General features: G+C 38.3%; 1 protein-coding gene across 1 annotated transcript in view; it reads left to right on the top strand.

The window, feature by feature from the left end:
* The window catches only part of MAP3K5 (mitogen-activated protein kinase kinase kinase 5), a 100,281-nt gene that overhangs the window by 53,478 nt on the left and 32,588 nt on the right, over positions 1–14,215 (top strand). Inside the window, exons 9-12 of the mRNA XM_069010477.1 lie at positions 2,701–2,860; positions 4,955–5,108; positions 7,627–7,734; positions 12,923–12,972. Coding sequence (XP_068866578.1) covers positions 2,701–2,860; positions 4,955–5,108; positions 7,627–7,734; positions 12,923–12,972 — 472 coding nt within the window. The remainder of the gene's footprint in view (positions 1–2,700; positions 2,861–4,954; positions 5,109–7,626; positions 7,735–12,922; positions 12,973–14,215) is intronic.

Genomic DNA, 14,215 nt, shown 5'->3' with positions numbered 1-14,215 from the left:
CTGCTGCTTTTTTTCCCTCCCCTTGTGAATGCCAAGTTTATCATGGAAGAAGAGAATGTCTTGACTTTGCCTAGATTTACTTATACTCTCAAAAATCTTTTAAAGATGGTAAAATAAAAATAAACTTAGAAAAGGGAAATTATACAAGGAGACCATAAATTCAGAATTAAATTCTTGAAGGTTCACTTTGCAAGTTTCCAAAACAATCCTTCCCCCACAAGTTCTTTAAATTGGAGTTACAGTCTTTTGAACCTATTGCTAATGTCATCACACAGCAACTGCATCTCAGGGATAACTAACTTGCCTTTCAGGGATGAGTAATTTTGTAGATTAGCTTTGCAGAGGATGGTCAGCAAACCACGGCGAGTTTTATCACCAAGTACTTCACCTTTCTCAGAAGAATTTGATGAGAGGGTGATGTTGTCTTCTCTAAGGTAATAGGATCCACTTCACAGAATACTTGGGTAAAACTTCCATTTTATCCAAGTTACATAACAGTAATGATTCCCAAACTCTGTGTCCTCAGGTATCATAGCTGCTACACATCCATCCATTGTCCCACTATCTTCCTGTAAGTCTCCCTTACTGAGCTGAGACTCAAAATGGTTGCTGTCACCAGTCCTACCCTCCTAACAAACACCTCTCCCTGCCATGCCAGTAATGCCAGTCCCTCTCCACGTGAGTTGTACTTTTCATCAAACCCACACCCTCAGTTTGTACCTCGCTTTAGCTCTGTTCCCACATGTGGAGCACGGAAGGGCTGTGATAGTGTCTTCCTGCAGGTGCAGTAAACCATGGCAGAGCATGTCCGCCTGTGAACCAGAGACTGGTGCTGCTGCTTGCTGTGACAAATAGCTTGTGATAGCTGGTCAGTGGCCACTGCAGCTGTGTGTGCCATCGCTCAGGGCTTAGCAAAGGCCCTGTGCACAGCTAAATTCCTCCCTTCCCCCTTCCTCTCAGCAGAGGCATATCCAACTGAAATGATCCACGTATCCTTGTGATACCAGTTCCCTACATCCATTGTGATGAAGTCACATTAAAAACCAGTGGAAGTTAATAGGTATCTGTCTTGTGTGTTGCTATTGCACGCGTGCAAATGCTTTAGACATTCTAGTAGAGCCCCGTGGCCTTTGAAGATATTGCTGAGGAATGTTACTCTAAAGTCCTGGGGGAGATTAATTTTTTCCATTTACTGTGTTTTATGGCTAGCATTCAGGTTTTGTTCTCTAGAAACCAGCTAAAGTTGAACACTTTCAGCACAAATTCCCCCTCCCTGTTCTCCACTGATGAGTGCAGGTATACACCTTCAAGCAGTCTCTTTGACCGTGAATGTGTGTAGCACCCTGTCTTAAAGCCTTGCAGGGATGGTCACCACAGTACCTTGTGGAGTTGCTGGAGGTGATGTACACTGCAACATTTCTCAGGCAGATCAGAGATACTTTGTAACATCTATGGCATTGTTTTTCTCTTCAGGAATAACAAAAACTTATTTCCCAAGAAGCAAGCAAATAATGTTGTTTATGATTAAAGTACTATTTTGTTCTGTGTGTTACTCAAGCATGGCAATTTCTTGTTAGCAAGAAAGCACAAAGTGTGAAATACAGATGTGAAATAAGCTATAGGCCACTTGAATACAATTTCACATTTTAAAAACCTTTATTACCTGACATTGATGTCATAAAAATGTGAGCAATGTGATAAAACAAGATAAACTTTGTAGGCTGAAGTGTAGCTTATGTAACGATACCCATTTTGATAATATTTATTGCTGCTTCCACCATGAAGTTTAGTCTGCTAGCTACTCAAGGAAGGTTAAGGGAAAAAACAAGATCAACTGTTGCATTGAAATTTCTTCTGAATACTCAGCCCGAATATCAAGGACAATGGAAGATGATGTGGGAGGGAAACTGTCATAGTGGAGTAGTGTGGGAAAAGTGAATTAAAGACTACAGTAGTGAAGAGGCTTGTTGTGTAAGCTGCAAATGTTTTTTTATGCAGGGGATGGTGTAGCATATCTCATGTTAGCTATATGTAGCAGCTCATATGAAATAAAACTCATCCTGAAGGCCACAGGGGAGCCTGTAGTTCTCAGCAAACTTAGCAAGTCAAAATAAAACCTGAGGCTCTCCGTAGTCTTGAGTTGCTGAGGGACTTGCGAATATTAATAGATGTCTTTCATTGGGGTAGGACTTGCGGCAGTTAAAAGAACATCACTGCTGGAAGAAGCCCAGTGGATCATCTGTTCCTTCTGCATGGGACCTTGTCTATAAAGGTAAGTTTGGGGCTTGGGGCTTGTAAGTCAAAAAAACAAAGCAGAAAAAAACATAATAGGTGCCTTATTCAGCATCTGTTAAGTTTTTGCAGCTATGTTGTGTAGCCTAAGGCCCCAATTTACCTTTACAGATGAGGTCCATGCAAGAACATAGGTAATCTGACTGTGGCCTTGTCCTGACAGTGATGTCTTAAAGTTCCTTTCTTGAGAAGCCTGTAGGAAGAGGGGGTGGGGAAAAAAAATCTTCTACCACTTAGGGTGTTTGGAAGGCCTATAACATTAACTGGTAAGTATGATTTCCATCTTATTTTATCAAAATGGAGAGGGTATAGTAATGCAAGCAATTAATAAATTTTGAATAAGGGAAATGGTTATTTTAAAATTGCATTAATACAAATTCTTGTGACTTGTTATTCTCGTTGCTACAGGAGTAAAGATCAGCAGCCTGCTTGGTAAAAAGGGGAGCTTGGAGAAACTGCAAAGCTATTGGGAAGTGGGATCTTTCTTGGGGGCCAGTATGTTGGCTAATGATCATATAAGAGTGATCCAGGCTTCAGAAAAGCTGTTTAAACTAAAGGCACCAGCATGGTAAGGTGATAAACAAGGCTGTGTACATTGCTACATTTTAAAACACTGCACTCCTTCAGCTTTCACATTAGGCACTGTATTCAGCTGTCAGGAGATATGTTTTGTGTTTTTTAACAGATTTTACTGTGTGTGCATTGTACTGTACTTTTATCCAGAGAAGGGACTCTCTTCCCCTTTTGCCCTTTTTCAAGGGTAGATCTGATATGGGTCTTTATTTGATGTGTGAGAAGGACAGATTCACCATTGACTTCAGGCCCTTCTCAGGGCAAAGGGGAAAGGAGGAGTTGCTTGCAGCTACATTGCTGAAGAGAAGTGGTAGTCTATTGTGAGTTTAGTCATAACAGCCTGAAGGTTTTGGGAAATGAAGACAGCTTAGCTGGAGAGGCCTGGCTGTACTTTTAGATACTGTTAAGGATATGGCACATACCAGTTGTTTTAGGAACTGAATACAAATGAGCTGTATGGTGCAAGCTGCATCTTGTAGCGATTGAGAAGACTGCAAATCAAAGTCCAATTAACAGTAAGGTTATAAATCCAGGGTTAAAGGCAACCCTGTAGACTCAACATCTCTTATGCAAAGGCCAAGAGATGTGTGCTCTGACAGCAGGTTCCTGACACCTGCTTTGGATATAGGCAGCACTTAAGGACTGGTCGCGTACTCATTAAGGGCTGGGATCATCTTAGCTGGGGAGAACCAAGACTCCTTTCTGACTAAAAAAGTTGCCACTCTGCTAATTATAAGAGTGAACATCACAGCATATGTATTCTTATCTTTTTATAAAGGATAGAATGTGTCTCCAGAAGGTGATCAGATGGATGCTAAAATATGGAAATGCTTAACTTCTGTGTTGATGTAACACAGAAACTGTCAAAATTAAAAACTCTAATTTTCTGACAAAATGGATTTCATAAATGCTATTTACAGTGTATTTATTTGCAAGGTTTTCCATTTTTACTATGTGTATATTTTACTAAGAAGCTGGATAGCACTCTCTGGAAGTCTCCTGGTAGAATTTTCTGGAGTTTATGAACCCCTGGTTGTCAGGATTTTATGTACCCCAGTGCCTTTGGGGTTTAAGCCTGTGGATTAAACTCTGAAAATACAGCTCACTCATTTGTGCTTCATGAAGAATTTCTCCTGTGAGCAATCCCTTCCCAGGCTGTTGCCTGCTTTATAGCAGGGCCCACTCAGTGCAAATGGGAGTAGACACAGTACCTTAGGCCAGCTGTCCTGATGGTCTAAGAAGGATGATTAGAAATTGCACAGCTATGGAAATATTCACTAAAGACCCTCTGAGGGTGAAACAAACATTTCCATGAATAGCCTAGAGGGTCAAACAAACATTTCCATGAATAACCTAATTGTGATAAAGTGAGAGCAATGATAAATCCTCTTTTAGCATGTATAGCTCATTGCTGTAGTATTCATAAAAATTGTGTGAATTATGTTTACAACCTTTTTTTTCAAAAATGCGAGGAGAAAGCAATGTTATCAACAAGCCCCATAAATCAGCCCCAGGAAGTAGAACAACAGAGAGAGTGGTGAACTGCACTGAGGGAAAACATTCAGCACTGCTGTTGTCCTTCCCTAGCAATGCTGAAAGACTGCTTAGCATAGCTGTTGTCACCTTTGTAGGATAATCAGTTCAAGAAGCATCATGTTTTAGAAATCTGTGTTAAATAATTGCCTACACAGACACAATATAGGAGATAGAACAGTGCAGAAAGTTAAACTAGTGGACTTTTCACTAGAGTTTTTATTTTAAATAGGTCACTACTGAAACAAGTTGGAAATAGGCTCAGTTTGGTCCTTAGGTAGAGGATTTAGTTATTTTGTAATGTTTTCGTGGTTTAGGATTATATGGTATCAGGAATATGTGCAGGAAGGAATGTTCCAGGACTCTTTTATATTTCAGTTGCCTCATGTAGCAGCTGTTTCTAATTGGGAACTGTTATTATGAAAAGCAATCCTAGAGAAGCAAAATATTACTTGGTGTTGGAATGGTGAATAGTTCAGTTGTGATTAATGGCAGAGACATTACTGCTTACAAACTGTATTGAATTTACTGTCTGTGTATGTTTGGATGGTCACAGGTACCTGAAGTCTATTGTAGAGACTATTTTGATATATCAGCATTTTAAGAAACTGACTCCAGAACAACATACGGCCAAACAGGAACTTGTGGACTTCTGGATGGACTTCCTTGTTGAAGCCACAAAGACAGATGTGACTGTAGTTCGATTTCCAGTAAGTAGCTGGTTTTTTGGGTCTTGGGGACACTTTTTGGTAGTTTTTTTGGGGTCTGGGGTTTTTTTTTAAACAAATTGTGATGCAAAGGAAATGAGCACAAAACACTGTGTCTGTTTAGGTGGCCAGACAATAAACTGCCTGTCCAGAAGAAATGTATTTGGCCTGCATTTTAGATTGATTTTAATTGAATGCATATGGGTGCAACAGGATTGCACAGTGTACTCCATAAAAAAGTAATGAGTAAAAAAGTCAGATAGAATTTTGCTTTTTATTGTTTGCTACCATACTTCTAAAGCAAACATTTACAGTGTATTCCACGTGGTAATATATTAACTATACTATGCTTTGAAGGAAAGATATTTAATTAATTTCAGTCTTTTTCTAGCTCAGCAGCCTTTGTGTACTCTATTGCCAGTTAAGACTGTGCCCTGTTAGAGATTAAAAATCAGCCCAAACAGTCCAAAATGTATTGTTCCAGCTACTAGAAAATGCATTTCAACAACATTGCACTATAAGTATGTATATATATATGTTTATTTCTGATTTCTTCCACAAAAGTTTTGCTGAGAATTTTTATTAGATGCCCCAGTGCTGTACTATGTCCTGAAAGTTTAATGTAAGAAGGTCTATGTTTGCTGTACGTATCAGCTATATATGTCCAGGAAATAATGTCTTGGGTATTCCTTTTAGCAAACCATCAGCAAAAACAGCTTTTTGTTTTAAATAGCAATTGCTGTTGCCTCCCAGATAGTTAAAGTGCATACAGGTTGTTTTGTACAGTTCTTTTACCTTCCACGTGCAGATGTGATAATAAACCATAAGTAAGACTTCAATGTTGAACAGCAAGAGCTTGAGGCAACGAGAGACTGTCTAAGGAGCCTGGTTTTCCTTTTCTGAGGAGAACAGGCAGAAAGTTTTGCAGGGGGACAAAAGATATTTTGAATCTTCTGGTGTTTGTACAAGACAAGGCCATAATCCTTTTGGATTTTAGATTATGAAATAGTTCAATTAGATACTTAAAGCAGATTCTAACTTATAAAACTGTCGAAGTAAAATGGTTTGAATTTTTATTAATATTAAGAGGCAAAACAAAGCTGATCACTGCATTAGTGTGAGCCAAAAGATAAACCCAGTGTCCACCCAGTCTGATGGTGCTGTACAGGAAGTTGGTTGGAGCATGGGGCTGATAAGGCCAAGGTCATGGCTTTGATCCCTGTATGAATCCAGTGATCCTTCTGAGTCCCTTCCAACTCAGACTATTCTGTGATTTTGTGACTACACTGGTGTTGCAGACAGACGTGATTTCTCATAATACAAAAATTCTATTTGTGCCTGTTCAGAATGAAAATCACACAGTTCAACAAGTCAACAAAATGAAAATTAGCAACATTCTTTTCCCTCCCTTCTCCCAGATCGCAATTAATTTATTCTAAAAGAAGCTTTTTTCATATTTCGTTATTGTGAATGGTTCTGAGAGCTTGAACTTAAGAGCTCCGCTGTCCCTGGGTACTAGCTTAGCTGTTAGTTACTCTCTTCTCTGGTAGCATCAGTGTCATCATCCTCTCTTTGGCCTTTAGAGGAAGAAAGGACAGTGCATGGATAACTTGTTGTAGGATAAAGACCGCAGTTTGTGAGATGGCTTAAACCAGATTTTACAAATTGTAAGTGTCTGGAGATGCCAAGCAACACATTTTAATTCACACTGGTTATCATTTACAGAGTAAATGTGTAGGTACTTTTTGGAATTTAGCCCTGCACTGCTTCCAGTATATCTGAGTGCTTACCAACTCTGAAGGAGGAGCTATGGCTTAGATATCACTCTAAGCCATGGCTCTCTCCAAGACTTTCTACTTGAGTGTTTCTATACATCTTAAAATAGGTGTAAACCAACTTGCTCTAGTCAATCGTTATTGCATCCCATCTCTTTGAAATTATAGTTCTAGTTTTTATTTCACTTATTCCATTACACTTTCTATACTCTTTAGCTGTCAGCCTCTTGCAGTGGTTCTTGTTGCTTTTGAGAAAATCATTTGATCTACTTTTGTTTTGGCTACAGGTCACGGTGGTCTAAATCAAAAGCAGTTCAGTTTAGGTTAATCTGTTTCTCTGCTTTGCCCATATATGCTTCTACCAAAAGATGATAAAGTTGTACCATGGATCTTCTCCACATGGGAGATAGACATTCTAGGGTAGCATTGTAGGAGACTGAATTGTGACAGAAAGATTTCAAAACCTGGCATTTTTCAAAAAAATAATTTGCAAAATTGATACATGCTACCAATTGACAATTAACAGCCTTGTATAAAAAAATTAAAGTTGGCTTTTTTTTTAATCTTAAGTTCCCGTCAGCCACACTAAACTAGCTTAGTACCTAAAATTTTGCTTTTCATTGTTTCATTATTTCTCCTGTTTTTCCTGCTATGGTGTGACTAAAGAAATAGTTTTAACAGATTTCAATACCTTTTGAAGTTCTACTGGTTTTGCACTAAGTATTAAAAATTATTTTCTCTACAAGGTTTTAATATTAGAACCGACAAAAATCTATCAGCCCTCATATCTCTCCATCAACAGTGAAGCTGAGGAGAAGACGGTATCCATCTGGCACGTGCTGCCTGATGACAAGGTATGTCTGTAGTTTCAACTTTTTTCATGATTTAAAAGTATGCATGGTACATAAGGCATGTAACGTGACCAGTTGCATCTAATTACAATTCTGGAAAGTAGAAAAGTGTTTTAGTAACACACAGGAAGATGCTGAGATGTATTGCCGTGCTTAAGATTGTCCCAGTTTTCAATGGATCTTTTGTTTCCCATCATTTTTCAAAATAACTTGTGTCTTCCTTCAGGTTGTTTTAAGCCTTTGTATAATATACAACACGTCTTTTGCTTAAGATTTCGTAAGTAATTTACAATTTACTGTCATCATACCAATAATGTAGCAGAAAATTGCTTATTCTTCCAGAACTATCATCTCCCCGTACTTGCAGTTTTATGTGTCAGCTGTGATAAATACTCCTTTAATATGAAAGTAATAGAGACTGACATGTTAAAATGGGAGCAGAATCAATCAAATGCCAAAGAAGTACTTGGCAGAAGGATAGATAGATGCTCTAGAAACTGAAAATTCTGGGATGTCCATATGTCAAGGTGTGAGATAGCCAGACCTATTTGGAAAGGAGCTTAGAAAATCCGGAGATGGAAGTGGAGAGGAAAACCTGGAATGGTTATTGCAGTCTGGGATGCTTAGGAAGCAAAATGTTGGTAAGAGGGAAGACAAGGAGCATGTCATAGAACCTTGGAGAAGGATGTCAGCACAGGAACATGAAGGAGTATATGAAGACTGAGCGGAGACTGAGTCAGCTGGAGGCAAATCACTGGGGATGTTGTGATTTGTAAGAGCTGTTCATTCTTCCATGGCACCATTTTGTTTGCCTGCAGGATAGGGCAATGAAGACCTTTTTTTTCATAGAATCTGTAATCATAGAATCATTTAGGTTAGAAAAGACTTTTAAGAACACCAAGTCCAACCAATAACCTAGCACTGGCAAGTCCAATCTTCAGCTTTCCTGCCAGTCGTCTAAAAGGAGAAACATTTTTGAACGCAAAATACATTGAGGCTGTACTGCTTAGAATTTTTGTTGTGAGTTCATGAGAAAACATAAATGGCAGCTGAAACAGCATATTTAGAGAGCAAACTGAAATGTTTGCCTAGACCAATAAATTTCTATTTATTTGTGGTTTATTCTGACTGGTGCTTTTTGAAGTTGGTTCAGCCTCTGAGAATAATTTTTAAAATAAATTTATGTAATTCTTAGGCAAAATAAAAATTTACCATACAGTAAATAATTATTTTTCAGAACTACAGACTTAATCTTGCTCTTATAAAATACCTGTTCTGAAAGTATTCCTCTATTCAGAATATATTCTATTTAGAGACTACTTGCACATGCATTTTTTTTCTTTTGTGGACTTTTTTGTGTGTATATTTAGTTCACCTCCAAACAATACTTTGCCTTCTGTTAAGTGGCTTGACTGTAGTGTAAGAAGGAACGTTGGACTAGACGGAATTTTCTGGACTGTTGAGTCCTCTTCACCTCTGTTGCAGACACTCTTCCCATATAATGTTTCACATAAAGTGATTGAGCTCTTTCTGAGTATCAGTATAGGTTTCACGGTTGAGCAGCCATGCTGAAAAGTGGTTTGAGAATTCCACCGCAACTCTAGAAGAGCCAAGAGAGGAATATTGCTGGTGAAGTAAAAAAGAGTTACTTTAAATCTTCTAGTTTTCAGTCTGAATTTGTTGACATTTTATACACATTTGTTCTTTTGCTAACAGTGTTTATATTAAGTGGTTCCTTTTTCTCTCTGATGTTTACCTGACAGTATTTTTAAGGAGAATCCTAATATCTCTTAGTGTAGGGTTTTTGTGTAGGTTTCTTTTTAGGCAGAACAAGTAGGCTTGGTGTACTGGCCACACATAGCACCTCATTGCCATGACTTCCCATGTTCCAGTTTGAGTTAACCTTACTTGAGCATGTGCACTCATATTCCAAAAAGTGTATTCCATGGTGCATTCATTTATCATTTAGCTACTGGGATATTTTGTTTGATACATTCAGCAATGGCATTTTTCATAGCTGTGTCATATGACCGCCCAGTTACCCTTTGGTTGGGAGAAGGATTTGGATGTATTAGTCTACACCTGTTTGGTGTTTAGAAGATAGGTGTTTCTTTATAGCACGTTATACATTTCTTTCCATTTTCCCCTTCTTCCTGATGTGAGCTGTGTGTCTTTGTATTTTCTGCAGAATAGTGTTTCCCTGTTTTTCTGTCCTAGTGTTAATTGTTGGCATTAGGCATTAAGTGCACTCCCTAGTACTTTTGCTCTGGCCAGAATCCTTACTGTGATGAGCTTATTGAGTAGCCAGAAATCTGATTGATGCTCTGTGCCCTGTGAGCCATCATACCCTTTGAAAGAATGCAATGGGCAATTTGGTAGTTGCCCCTTCAGCTGTACAATTATAGTCTGTTGCAATTTGTCAAAGTCGTTAGGATCCATCAAAAACCTTACAGGGAGAAAAGGGACTAGAAAAATTTGGAGACTCCACTTTCTTTTTCTGCTGAATATAACCAGTATAATATTTGTCTTTGCTAAGAGATTTTGTGAAGGATAAGGATGTATTATCTATCAGTCTACTGCCCAGAGGAGACTCATACTTTAATCCTTAGTAGCCTGAAAACAAGCATTTTAGGGGCTGATTAATAAGAAAAAACACCTATCTCTACTGCAAGGGCATGTTAGCTGGGTTTGGAAACTTCTTCATCTATCCAAGTTCAGTCTACCAACCATAGGTCTGTCAGAGCTTTAGCAATTCATGCTTCAGATTTCAGTTCATTTTGGCACATAAATTAATGGTTCTACTTGTTTTCCAGAGTTCAGTCAGTGATCCAAGAGTAAGATCTGTGAGTTACAAAGTGTATGAACTTCCTTTCATGCACAAAGAAGCTGAATTTCCATTTCAAATCCAAACTGAAACTCAGTGGAGCCTGCAGCTGGCACTTTGTGCTAAATAGACAAATGACAGTCGTAGGATAAATAATGTAGCCTCTTTCTTTTCTATTGCTTTTTAGCAACGTATTTTGACATTTATGTTTTTAATAATACTGAGTTTAAGATAAACAAATGCCTAGAAAAATCAGACAGCATTTTATTTTGTAGAATGCACATTACCTTTGCCTTGCAGTTCCCTAATTTTAGCAGCCATTCCCGCATGGGGTTAGAGGAATGCAGCAGTGCTGTTTGTAAGTTTGAAATAGAACAGCCTGTCTCTGTTTTGCTTTGGCTTCTGAATCCATTTTGAGTTTTGTTTTGGGTAGTTGATGATTTTTTTGCTTAACCAAAGAACAGATGCTGAATTTGGATAGCATGCCTGATCTATTTACTCCAATGTATTCAAAACTTGGCAAGATCATGAAGGGACGTAACTTTTATGTTACTTCATTGCTTGAGAACTTTGTGTGGTAATTAAAATTTAAGAGATTACTTGCATGTAGGTGACAGGTAAAAAATGAATACTAATGTTTCTTGTTATGTTTTGTGAGCATTTCTGCGTCTCAGAATGTGTATTTTAACTTATTTAGATTTTAGTTTATTCCCAATAGTGGGAATTGGACAAGCACCAATAGCTTAGCTCTGAAGAGAGTTTCTAAGCATGGAAAATTGGAAACTAGCAGATTTTGTATATGAAGGGAATTGTAAAAGACTAGGCAGAAACCCCTCCTCATTAGCATAGGGATTGAGTTGATCTTCCTTCGTGCAAGAGAACCAGGCAACTCAATAACAGTTTCACAAAGACGCCATAACTAGCATCAGTTAGTACTTCCATTCCAAGATGCAATTTCATCTTTTCCTAATATCAGACTACTCTCCTATTCCTCACTCTGTGAGAGAACCCCTTACCCCATTTAACATGGAAGAGATATTGAAGTTACCGCTTTGTACTTTATAATAGTTGTGAAACCTGTGCATCAAGAAAGATGTTTGCTTGTATTTTTGGTCCATTGTGTTAGGCATTTCATATTAGCATCACAACCTTTAATGTGATTTGAGCAGGAAGGAAAGAATTACAGAGGTGGAAAAAGTTGATGTAGGTCCTTATAGAAAGCTGTTATAGCTGGGAGAGCAATTTCCACTGTCATCTCCTGCACATTGTGCAACTATTTCGGCGGTGTATCTGTTCTGACTTCTGTATATTTCACTATTAGTTTTGTAAGCTACACATTTTCGAGTCTTCTTTTGGAATGCATTTGATTATGTGTCTGTTTGACACTATGCCCTTGCTCAGATCACTAAAATGCCAAATGAAATTCAGCTGCAGAAAGCAAAGGTTCTTCAAATATGTGGCTCATTGTGATGGGATCCCAGTGTTGCCAGGGCTGTGACGTGGTGTAGTTCCACCTTTTCCTGAAAGGAGAATGTTTTCTTTAGCAGATACAAAAGGCTTCTGTTTGCTGCAGTAAAGTTTTATTAGAACATAAACATAGAGCAATATAACTCTACAGAGTTCTCTCTCTCTACAGAGAACTCAGTTCTGCTGAATGTGACAGCTGTAAATTTAAAAGATCTGAAAATAAGTGAGGCCTGGCCCTTTGTGTTTTCATAGGGTGGCTTCTTTCTTCCAGACATGTTTTTACTCCAGCAGCTCTTAGCAGCTTTGGTACATTCTTACTGCTCTCTTCTGAATCCCTAGTCAAATAGTCTCCTTCCTGTTTCTTTGAACACTTTGCCTTCAGATTTGCTCCTTCCCTGAGCAATTCTTCCTACTTTTCAAGAATTTCTCACTTTGCTCCCCTGCAGTAGACTTCTACTCATAGCTCTCTCTACCTGGCCTTCCCACACACTAAGGGATTGAGTGTACCGAGCAAGCTCTCATTATTCTCAGAGGTGGAATAATTTTCCCCCTCCTTTTCAGAGTATTGCATGTGATCCCAAATTCAGTATCCAAACGAGGCTATACTGCCATCTCTTCTGATCTGCTCTTTTGAATGTTTTCTAAAATAGTAAATTGTGTTTGCAGCATAAACAGTGAAGAAATAACCCAAAACTTCTGTGTAGAACTTCTGTTGCTTTGGTTTCAGGTGAAAAAAAAAAAAAGCCTTGAAAAATAGCTGTTAACAGGTAATAAACAGACTGTTGTCATTTGTGTGTTTCCCATTCCCATGAGCTTCATTCTAGAAGATATGCCTACTGGCCCTTCATATGGAAGAAGGATTATTTTGTTTATTTTTTTATTTTTTACTGTGTGTTACAGAAAGGTATCCATGAGTGGAACTTCTGTGCTGCTTCTATCAGGGGAGTAAGGTAAGTTGTTTTCCTTCTTTGTTTTGAAATGAAAGGAGTAATTGAATGAATTTTGTGTTAAGCTGCTGCTGTGGACCTTGGAGGGACAGTGATATTCTATCACTTCTGTAACCTCTCCTCATCTATTCTTCTATTCTTCATTGTAGATTTTTCTTCTTTTCCTGAGGATTTATCTATATTTGTCATCCTGCAACTTTCCACTTTCCTTACAGTGTAATTAAAAAAAAAAGTTCAGCAACTTACATTTTTTAAATAGTCGTTGCTCTGTTCTAATAATAACTGTTCCATACACAGAGTTGTTGCTATGTCTGCAGGACGTTTTTGCACAGATGGATGATTCTTTTTCCTTCCAAAAAGTGACTTAAAACCACCAAACTATCAATAGGCACAAAAATTCAGTCCTGTGGGATTCGGCTTATTTTAGGCAAAAATTGCAATGATGTGCTTAGTTCAGTCTGGTTGGGGTTTTGGCTACAGTATGTTTTTGTGTGTTTCTAAAAAAAAAAAAGGGAAGAAAGAAGTTATTTATTTATTTACTGTCCTTTTGGTTTTTCCTTCCTCCTACCCCTCATTAAACCGTGCTGTGGTCAGTACTGTTTCTGGTGTAACCTCCTGCATTTGTTATTTAAACTGTGAATTATCATTTAATTTGTCAATTGATTTTCCAATCTGTTCATCTGAACAGATGTCCAAAACAACTCAGATGACTTTACAGTGAGCCAAAAGTCACTGTGGATTTGTGGAGAACTCTCTGGCTCCCTCCATGAGGAGCTGCAGGGGGAAATATGTTTTTTTTTCTTTTCTTCTTTTAATTAGATGCAAGTTTCTGATCATTTAATGTTTCAGTGTTTTACAGGGCTTTTTCCTAGTTTTATGACGGCAAGTATTGTTTGGAGTGGGTGAGCTTTCAGAACTAGGCCTACTTCTAATCTATTTTTGTATCAAGACTATTTTTGGCTACTTTGAGGCTCCTAGACTTAAAGAGGTGTAGGATGGGGGAGTTGAAAGCTTTATAAGGATTCTCAGCTCTCCTGTACTAGTAAGAGTCAGCTTTAGAAATGCAGCCTTAACGTACAAGGCAGGTCTTTGTACATGATCTTGGTGGCTTTTTCAACAAAGACCGCCATAAATATTTATGGCATTCCATAAGGAGACAGCAGGTCTGAAGAGACACCTAGCTTTGAAGTGGCTCACGTTTTTGGTAAATACTTCATAGCAGTGACAGAGGGTCACTTCTTCTGCT

The sequence above is a fragment of the Aphelocoma coerulescens genome, chromosome 3, assembly GCF_041296385.1.
Source record: "Aphelocoma coerulescens isolate FSJ_1873_10779 chromosome 3, UR_Acoe_1.0, whole genome shotgun sequence".
Classification (NCBI taxonomy): Eukaryota; Metazoa; Chordata; class Aves; order Passeriformes; family Corvidae; genus Aphelocoma; species Aphelocoma coerulescens.
The sequence above is the reverse complement of the archived record's forward strand: the minus strand, read 5'-3'. Positions and strand labels throughout refer to the sequence as shown.